Source organism: Macrobrachium nipponense, chromosome 32, assembly GCF_015104395.2.
Source record: "Macrobrachium nipponense isolate FS-2020 chromosome 32, ASM1510439v2, whole genome shotgun sequence".
NCBI lineage: Eukaryota > Metazoa > Arthropoda > Malacostraca > Decapoda > Palaemonidae > Macrobrachium > Macrobrachium nipponense.
This window is the reverse complement of record NC_061094.1, coordinates 42,629,071-42,639,070: the sequence shown is the minus strand read 5'-3', so window position 1 is coordinate 42,639,070 and position 10,000 is coordinate 42,629,071. Positions and strand designations below refer to the sequence as shown.

Here is a 10,000-nt window from a genome sequence, read left to right as displayed (position 1 = left end):
ATCCAGTTTCTCAAACAACTATCGCAGTTAGTGTGTTAGTCAGTATGATGTAATGAAGTAGAGAATAAAATGCTGAAACCTGAACTTTAGAGATGTTTCATCAGTTTCAAATTATTATTATTATTATTATTATTATTATTATTATTATTATTATTATTATTATTATTATTATTGGTTTGGTGCTGCTGTCTGCTTCGTATTTACTAATGTACAGACCCTGTAATTTGCTCTCGAATTCTTTATTAGTATTATTTTAATTCTTTCCAGTTCTTGGATAGTAAAATAGGGCGCTGTGATTTAATGGAATTAATTTATTTGCATATTAAACAAGCCTAGAGAGGTAGTTACCATTTCAAGCTAGTTTTCAAAAAAACAGGAAAGATGTTGCGTGATCTAGTATTACACATAATTACACACACACCTGTGAAGAAGGTGTTCAGGAATAAACTTATGCTCGTTAGTGTATGTTTGTGTTTGGTATGAATTGGAGATCACCATTGGAGATGATCATATCATGTTAAATTAAATTCCATAATCGTCTTATTAGAAGTATTAGAAAAAAAATATCCATAAGTCGTTGTGGTAGTTGCGCTTTTGTAAAATTGAAATCATATATTTTCCTGAAACTTTTTGAATAAAAAAATATTTTATCCAATGTCGGTATGTAATGGTAGTTACACTTTTTGTGAAATTGAAATTAGCAAAATTTTTTTACTTGAAGCATTTTAAAAATGAAAAAAAAAAAAAAAATAACTTCTCCAATATCGTCGTGAAAATTACGTATTCGTTGGTTTTGGCTATTAGAAAATGGAACTTTATGTATCACTAAGAACATTTGCAAACATGAATAAATTACTGGTTACTAATAATGTGGCGTGACATGTGAAAAACGCAGCTGTTAGATGTCGCTCCTAAACGTCGTTTTATAAAAGTCACTGCCACGCCCTCTTCCACATCCCGATAGAAGTTGTCGTTACGTTCGATGTGATAGCGTGAAAGGCATGGGCGTGAATGGAAAGCAGACCCTTAGAGAGAGAGAGAGAGAGAGAGAGAGAGAGAGCTCTAGAATCGTTCCACATCACCGAAGTGGCTTCGTTCATTAGCTGAAGTGATCGTTGAAAATCGTTACGTCCATTAAGTCGAAATCGAATTCGATGTGTTTAGATTCGGGAATAGTACAGAAATATAACTTGTGGTTCACCTGGAAGGAGATCAAGTAGCTTGTCTCGTATATTTTCAGTTACGCGTAGTGGCTGAAATGGAACAAAGGGCACAGATGCCCACAAATGAGGTCAAATGTTGAAATAATTGCACCTGATATGAAGTAGTTTAGTTAGGAGTAGAGAGCGGATAACGCCAAGTCTCTTAGTATAATGAAGGTGAAAGGAAGAGATCTTCCGTTTTGAAAGTTAGGATTATAAATTTGGGTGTCTTGATTTTGTGAGTAAGCGCTTATTTGTTGCCAGCTGTGCCTACGCTTTCAAGTCTTGAAGGATACATGGATGGACATGCACTTATGGTATTTTCTTATAATTTTTCATAAATTTTGATTACGTTTTTCGTCCAGTTGAAGGTACTAGATGACAGTATAGTGTTTTAAATAATCCACATTTAAGACAGCAATAAACCATTTTTTTTTTTTTTTACTGGATTGCAGTTGGTGTAGATGGGACGCAGGCTACATCAGCCAATAGGGCTAAAATTGAGCTTAATAGGGGACAGTTAGTCACTCATAACGACGGCGGCAAGAGCCCGACTTTAACCTGTTCCCTGTGGAACCCAACGTATGAACTGCGCTGATGTCAATAATGAACCATTTTCCTATAACATATATATAACATTAATGTACTGTACGTTCGCCCATCGTATCATCTGTTTCTGAGCGTGCTGTATGATACAGTTAACTAGCGCCTCAGTGACGTGGTCGGCATAGTGTTGGCGTGCCACCTCTGTGGCCGCGAGTTCGATTCTCGGGCATTCCAGAGAGGTGTGAGAGATGTGAATTTCTGGTGATAGAAGTTCACTCATGACTCGGATCGGAAGTCACGTAAAGCCGTTGGTCCCGTTGCTGAATAACCACTGGTTTCATGCAATGTAAAAACACCATACAAACAAACAAACAATACAGTTAACCTTGTCGGAAATTGCAGGAAAGATATAATGTCTATTTCACTTCCTGATTCGAAATGAATCCCTCTCAGATGATGTCGAAGCTATAGTGAATATTAGTTGGACGAGTGGTTTTCGCACTCGCCTACTAATCCGGCGGTCCGCCGAAGTTCGATTCTCGGCTCGGCCAACGCGGAATCTGAGGAATTTATTTCTGGTGACAGAAATTAATTTATCGATAAGATGTATTTCGGATTGCACAATAAACTGTAGGTCCCGTTGCTAGGTAACAAATTGGTTCCTAACCACGTAAAAATATCTAATTCTTCGGGCCAGCCCTAGGAGAGCTGTTAATCAATCAGCTCAGTAGTCTGGTAAAACTAAGATATATTTAACTTATAGTGACTATATGACGACAATGGCATTCATATTGAAATGGCTGCGATCCGTGTTTCACAAACACATCTTGTATGAAGAAAATTGTCGGTGTATCTGTCTTTGAGAGAACGATAATCGTATCTTTTTTTAATTCGTGTTGCTCCTTGAAGCTGGCCAGGGGTGGAAGGGGAAATGTATTGCTGTAGTGATGCTTCCAGAATTACTATTATCCAAGTAGTTTATTTTAATTTTATGGGTGGGAATATCAGTTCGATTTAGACTCATGCAGCCTTACGGAGTTTGACCTGTAAGTTTTATGATGGGTCGGTAATTGGGATTTGATGTTACATTACACTAGACAGTGCCACAACACAAATTCCCCCTGTAGGGGGTAGTGCCATCATTGCACCTCAAAGCCGTGCACTGTACATATTACTTAAGGTTCTTTGTGGCTTTCCTTCGACCCGTAGCTGCAACCCCGTTCATTCCTTTTACTTTATCTCCTTTCATATTCTTTCTTCCATCTTACTTAGCACCATTTTTAACAATTGTTTCATAGTGCAACTGCTATGGTTTTTCTCCTGTTCCATCTTTGTAACCTTTTACTCTCAATATTCCTTTCAGCGCTGAATGGCCTCATAGGTCCCAGCGCTTGGCCTTTGTCCTAAATTGTATACAGCACAGATTTCATAACTGAATCTATAGAAATGAGGTAGTAATGAGATGGAATATTAGGTGGACATTATTCCATTATTCGTGAATTTTATACCAAAAATACATTCATCTCCAAAGGCGTGGATCGGGAGCACCATAGATTGTGCGCATCACAGACGTCAATTCAGATGTGAAATCACCTTTGTTTCTGGTGTTCGACCCTCCGTGAAAACGCCTCGCCCCCAGCGTCATTATATCCGGAATAGGTGTGTCCAGGAATGGAAAAGTGATAGGCGGGGAAGGTCATCCGATAAGAATCTTGGAAAATCTTTTCTGTCGACTAATGCTTCTGTTGACAACTCCACTGACGCGTTGTTGTAAGGTATCACGAGTGATGGTAGATGGTGGATGGTGGATGCTCTTTCTGTATTTCCCTTTACCTTCTCTGACTTCCTAACGAGCTCCATATTCTTTGGAAATTGGAAGCTTGAATTGCAAGCCAGCCAGCCCCCCCCCCCCCCCCCTCCCCCCCCCCCCCCCCCCTCTCCGTGGGCTTGTTTCATATGAATAGGGCTCATGTTCTGAATAATATAATGATTATAATGATAGTAATTCGTCAAGGACAATATTAATATGGCGAGGAATGTTAGACACGGCAAAATTATCGCTGAACACTTCCCGCCTAAGCATTCTGCTTAAAACAAAATGTTGTTTCGTGTTAATATCCAATTCGGGCCATTTTCTTGATCACGAATAAGCGATAGGTTATGACTCGCGCAACTGACTTGAATGCACGAAAGTTCAGCTCAGGCCGAGCGGTTCCGTTAAATAGGTCATAGGTTCAGCTCGAGCTGAGTGCAAGAAGGCCTTCAGCACCTTTACCCCTCTACCCATTTCCATTTTAGGTGCTGAAAGAGTAAATGCCCCCTTCTAGATTCCCTCTCCTTCCCACCCCCTTCCCTTTGAGCGATGGGGGCAAGACTTGACAGAGCATTTTAAGAGAATAAAATCACGAAGCTTCTTTTTTGTTTTTGAATTTGGAACGTCGAAAGACATGACGTCATTTTCTCCATTGACGTGACGAAATCAACACGCTACTGAGGACCGTCCCCATTTTACGGGCTGCTCTATGAGCAAGAGGCCGTGCTGGCATAAGGCCAGCTCAATCAAAAACAATGCTGAAGTGTTTATGGGATGAGGTTACGAGCTCCATCCCTTCATCCACACCGTTCTGCGACCCACTATATTTACCCAACTTAACAGAGGCTCAACGGGTGTTGAACCCAAGGTGTCTAAAACCGTTCAGTTTATATATAATATATATATATTATATATATATATATATATATATATATATTTTTTTTTTTTTTTTTTTTTTTTTTTATGTGTGTGTGTCCAGTGTGTATATCAGCTTTGGATGAACTGCGTTAAAAGCTTGAGAAACATTTCGTAAATAGACAAAAGAAAATCTGAAGAATTGGGTCTCATAAAAGAAGGCCAAGGGTAAGTGATCCCCCGACCTGGGCGTCACTCAACTGTATTGGGCTTTTTGTAGCCACGCTTATTCAGTCTTGTGATAAATGTTGACCCGGATTAAGCTTTATCAAGGTAGACTGCGTTAAATTGCTCTCTCTCTCTCTCTCTCTCTCTCTCTCTCTCTCTCTCTTGTCGTAAACGTTTGAATATTAATATTGTAAGATTGCACGTGTAGAACCCATGTAAATTGGAGGTAAAATTTTTTTTTGGACTCTCTCTCTCTCTCTCTCTCTCTCTGATCTCTCGTCTCTCTCTCTCTCTCTCTCCATCTCCATTCCTTCTCTCTTCTCTCTCTCTTCCTTGCTCTCTCTCTCTCACAGGAAGCTAGTCGGGAAATTAACTTGGACATATTTTCGTCAGTTTTCGAGTCAAATTTCAATGATGGTCTTAGTTGCAAGTTATTCTAGTTGATTGTCTGTATTCATATAATATTCAGTGTGCTCCTTTATCAACGGTTTTCCATCCATGGATGTTCTCTTCCTAGGAAGCTTGTTTTTTAAGTATTCGGGGCATGTTCTTCCATAGGAACGGTTCTCCATTATTTTATAATAATAATAATAACCATTAGTTTTAAAGAAAGCGGCTCCTTTAGTGGCAACAGTAACAGGGGACGTGATTGAAGGAAATGTCTTCATTCAGTCAGTCGGATTGAGAAAGTGTTACGAAAGACAATAAGTCAGTCTAGATTTAAACTGGCCATGGGCCAGCACGTGCTCTTGCTCCGGAGCAGCCCATCAAGTGGAAGGCTGCTACCCTCTTGCCCATTTAGCTTTTTTGTATGCTTTCGGAACATGTAAGGTCAGCATATTTTATATTTTTATGAAAAGGTGTTGTATGTATGATTTTGGAACATGTAGGGCCAGTATATTTGATAATTTTATTAAAAGATGTTGTCTGTGTGATTTCGGAACATGTAGGGTCAGTAGATTTGATATTTTAGTTAAAAGATGCGCCTTTCATTCTTTAAAGAGAGATGGTGAAAGTATTGAAGAGAAAAATTTTTTTTTTCTTCGTCTAAGGTTTGATACTCTAACCATCTTCCGTATTAATGTTGTTGTCAGAAGACTATTATATAACCTAGCCATCATCCTCATCCAGCATTAGAATTATTACTAATGTATCATCGCCGTTGCTGTCATCACCATTATCATCATCATCATCATCCTCATTAGTGTTGCTGTCATCATAATTATTTATTGATATTAACGAAAACTGTATTATCTTTGTGCCAATTTATCTGAGCAGTAATGCATCGCATAATATGTTAGACCGTGGAAACTAACCATGCCTGAAACTCATCGCACGGTGCTCACTAGATTCCCAGTAGACTAATTCCCCAGCACGACTTAGAAAGTTACAGCTTTGCTAATTGCCCTTCATAGTGAGAACTCGTGTATATAATTTCATTTCCTATAAAAAGTCCTCTCTTGAAAGGAACCATTACCTTGCTATATTATAACAGTTTCACACTGCCTCAAATTATATTTTCTCGTGTCTACGCCCTATTTTTCTTCTTCTTCGTGGTTCCTTTACTACTCCTACCCCTAACCCTCCTGTATACCCCCTCCCGCGCTCCCTCCTGTTAGAGGACGTGTGGGCAGCTTCGTGTCCGGTTAAGAAGCAACATCCTGTTAGGATAATGTGTGATAGCCTCGGCATTTGTCGTGTTAAGCTGCGTGTGGTCATTCGCGTCTTGAAAGTCGCCTCAGGCTTTGTAGTAGACGAGCCTCCGGACAGAAGGCCGAAATGCGATGTTGCGCATATTGAGATTCATGCGTGGAAACACATCACGGCTTATCATTTCGTATTTGATATGAATACCTTTGGCAATTCTTTTGCCGTAGGTTTGTGCGCGTGATGTATATGATTTAGTTGACAGTATGTGTACAGCATGCGTTTCGTTTGATGAAGTAAAGAAAAATATCTAGTTTTTATTATTACATATATATTTTTTTTATTAAGAGTTGATGAACGTATTTGATATGAACCTCTTTGCGTAGTAATTCTGTGCGCCTGATAAGTATATTGTAGTTGACAGTATGCTCATGACGCTTTTCTTTTGACGAAATGAAAAAATTTATAATGTTCACCTTTAAATTTATATATATATATTTTTTATTGATAGTTGATGTAACGTTCATGAACCAGCAATAAATCATTGTCAAGAATTCCGGTCGCTGAGGTCTTCATAACCGGAGATCCTTTAACGGAGAAATGATTGTCAAGTTTTAAGTGATGTCCTTTGTACTTTCTTGGCCGAAGAGTAATGGGTCTTGATATTAATAATGGTCATTTGTGTGCACGGCAGAGGGATGCATTATAAGCTCGTGAAATACTGAGTGTGAACAGTATGTACTACGCATATATTTGTCAGAATGAAAGCGAAATACTTTGGGAATAGGAAAACGACATCCGTTATTGATAAGGTCGGCAACAGTATTATGAATCGTACCCTACTCCCTGTGTTGTAGTTGGAGATAGTAACATTTTATGAAGAACTCTTTACTCTTTGAAGGAACATTCACATAACATCTTGCAGATCCAGATGTGCTTGCATCTTACTGCTCTCTTCTGAAGGTCTGTCACGGAAATATGTATTTCATTCATAAATATTGACTTGTGAAAGAGGAAATCATATTATCGGTGTCACACGTCAATAATTATGGATTAATTATATATTTCCGTGAGGTGGACCACTGATAGAGCATCCTCACGAAACTATATAATTAATCCATAAATGCTGACTTGTGGGAGAGAAAGACACATCATCAGTGTCACACGTCAATATTTGTGGATTAAATATATATTTGCGGGGGGAGGCCTACAGATAGGACTCCCTCACGGAAATGTATAATTAATCCTTGAGGATGGCTTATCAGTAAGTAGGCCTCCTCACGGAAATATATAGTTGATCCTTGAGGAAGCCCACTGATAAAGCATACTTCCGGATTATCTATAAATTTCAGTAGGCCTCCTCACCGAAATATATAATGAATCCATAAATACTGACGTGTGATACTGATAGTGTGTTTTCTCTCCCACACGTCAACATTTACGGAATAATTATGTACATTTCCGCGAGGAAGCCTTCGGAAAGCAATAAGATGCCCTGTCTGTAGGCCTCCTACTGATAAGGGATCTTCCCACTCTCTTCTGAAGGTAATGATAAAGATCACCGTAAAATAGTCGTTGGCCCTCACACCAAAGGAAGCCGTAGAACTTTCTCTCCGCCACGAAAAGGAAGGAAGCTTTTAGGCCTCATAATTAGGTTTGCCTTTGATCTCGAATCTTGGGGCTGGAGTATTTCTTTAATGCGTGGATCTTCTCTCTTCTCTCCTTCCTCTCCGTCGTCTCTCACAATCTCGCTCTCCTCTCTCTCTCTCTCTCTCTCTGTAAGATATTGTGAATTTCTAGATAAGTTATTTAATTCTATATAGAGTTGAACATTTTAGGCCGAAGATGAAAATTCAGTACCAGAAGGAAGTAAATGCAAATAATGTCTTGGTTATTGCATCAATACAGACCTCGGCTTGATTCTCTAGCTGTTCACTGTTTGATGTTCATTTCCGTTTTTGAAATGATTGATCGAATCTTATCTTACAAAGCATACCATTTACATACATGGGAGGGCTTGTTGGGAAGTAGTTAGTATAACTATACATGGTATATATGTTTAGTTGAACGTATTAAATTAAAGTTTAAGCAAGGGAAAAATGCCCGGTTCGGCGCAATCAAGTTTTCTTTACAGCGGATAATCAAGCCCACCTAAAAAGATCTATCTTTTGGTGGTCTCGGCATAATGCTGTGTAAGCCGCGACCCGATGGTGACCTGTCCTATAGTGTTGGCAGACGCACGACCATGACTAACTTTAACCTTAAATAGAATAAAAAAAAAAAAAAAAAAAAAAAAAACTGCCAAGGCTAGAGGGCTGCCATGTGGTATGTTTGATGATTGGAGGATGGATTATCGACATAGCAGTTTTCCGCCCTCCAGCCTCAGTTTTTTTTTTTTTTTTTTTTTTTTTTTTTTTTTTTTTTTTTTTTGAAAGATCTGAGGGCGGACAGAAAAAGTGCGGACGGACAGGACGGACGAATAGCCATCTCAGTAGTTTTCTTTGACACAAAGCTAAAAGGCCTGAAAATTAACGGGACTGTCATTTTCCCCTTTATAAATTATTTTAAGTGAGAAGTCCTAGTAACAAAGTCAGACAGAATGTAGCACATGGGAAGCGAGTGATTGTCGTAAGGAGTACCAGGCGGAAGTACAGGAAGTTTTACCTGATAATTGTATTATGCTGTTAGGAGGGACTTCAGTGTCACATTAATTAAAAAGTACAGGGGCAAACGAAAGCCATTTAAAAAAAAAATGCCGCCATTGATGATTGTAATAATATTACTAAGAAGAGAAGTCATAATGAAAAGATTCGGGTCTCTCTCTCTCTCTCTCTCTCTCTCTCTCTCTCTCTCTCTCTCTCTCTCTCTCTCTCTCTCTCTCTCTCGTAGAATTAACCGTTTGTTAGATGTGACCGGGATCTTGTGCCCTGGCATCGCTGTGACTAGTGTTGAGTAATTTGCTCTAATTAGCTTTGAATTCCGCGAACTCACCTTGTCATGATTTGTCTTGATTGTTCGCCTACTTCTGCTGCCGCAGCTTTGTTTCAAAAGCAGGTCCATCAATGATCAGTCAGTGAGAGCTGCATCGTCCTCCTGAGTTCTTGATAGCCAATATGTTGTGTTTTTTTGTTGTTGCTGTTGTTGTTGTTGTTGTTGTTTTTGTCGCTGTTGAACGTTTAACAACCATGTCATTTGCTTTAGCGAAAAAACTCTTCTATGTTGATCTCTGTCTATAATTATGGCGGCTGTACGAGGTGGTGGTATTTCAGGTGTTCCGGCCATGGCTGGTCCCGGCGGCGTTGGGGGAGCAGGAGGAGGAGGAAGCGGCGGCTGCGGCAACGGCAACAACGGCGTCAGCGGCGGCGTCGGGATGGCAGGGCCCGGATGCGGTTTGCCCATTATGATGATGCCTGGAGGAGGCGCAGGCGGCGGCGGCGGCGGAGGCGGCAGCGGCAGCGGCAGCGAAAGATTCCCTTGCCGCGCCCCGGTGACTTGCCCGGTATGTGGTCGCATCTGTTCCAACAAGTACATTTTACGAACGCACATGGAGGACCGCCACTCCGGCCCCCAGCGGCTCACCTGCCCCCACTGCGCCAAGGAGTACTCCTCCCGCAATTCGCTCCTGTCGCATATCTCCCGCTACCACCGCGAGCGGGAGCCTGGACCGGTGCCCTTGCCCACCGTCGAGCTGCTCGAGGGCAAGAGCCCT

At 40.4% G+C, this 10,000-nt stretch overlaps 1 protein-coding gene across 6 annotated transcripts in view; it reads left to right on the top strand.

Moving 5' to 3' along the window:
* LOC135207482 (protein abrupt-like) overlaps positions 1-10,000 on the top strand; it is a 322,624-nt gene that overhangs the window by 195,378 nt on the left and 117,246 nt on the right. For 2 of the 6 annotated variants that reach the window (XM_064239253.1, XM_064239252.1), the window contains exon 6: positions 9,561-10,000. This exon is cut by the window's right edge and continues 743 nt beyond it. The exons of the other annotated variants lie outside the window; for them this stretch is intronic. In XM_064239253.1, the coding sequence (XP_064095323.1) occupies positions 9,561-10,000 (440 nt within the window). The remainder of the gene's footprint in view (positions 1-9,560) is intronic. 6 annotated transcript variants of the gene reach the window in all.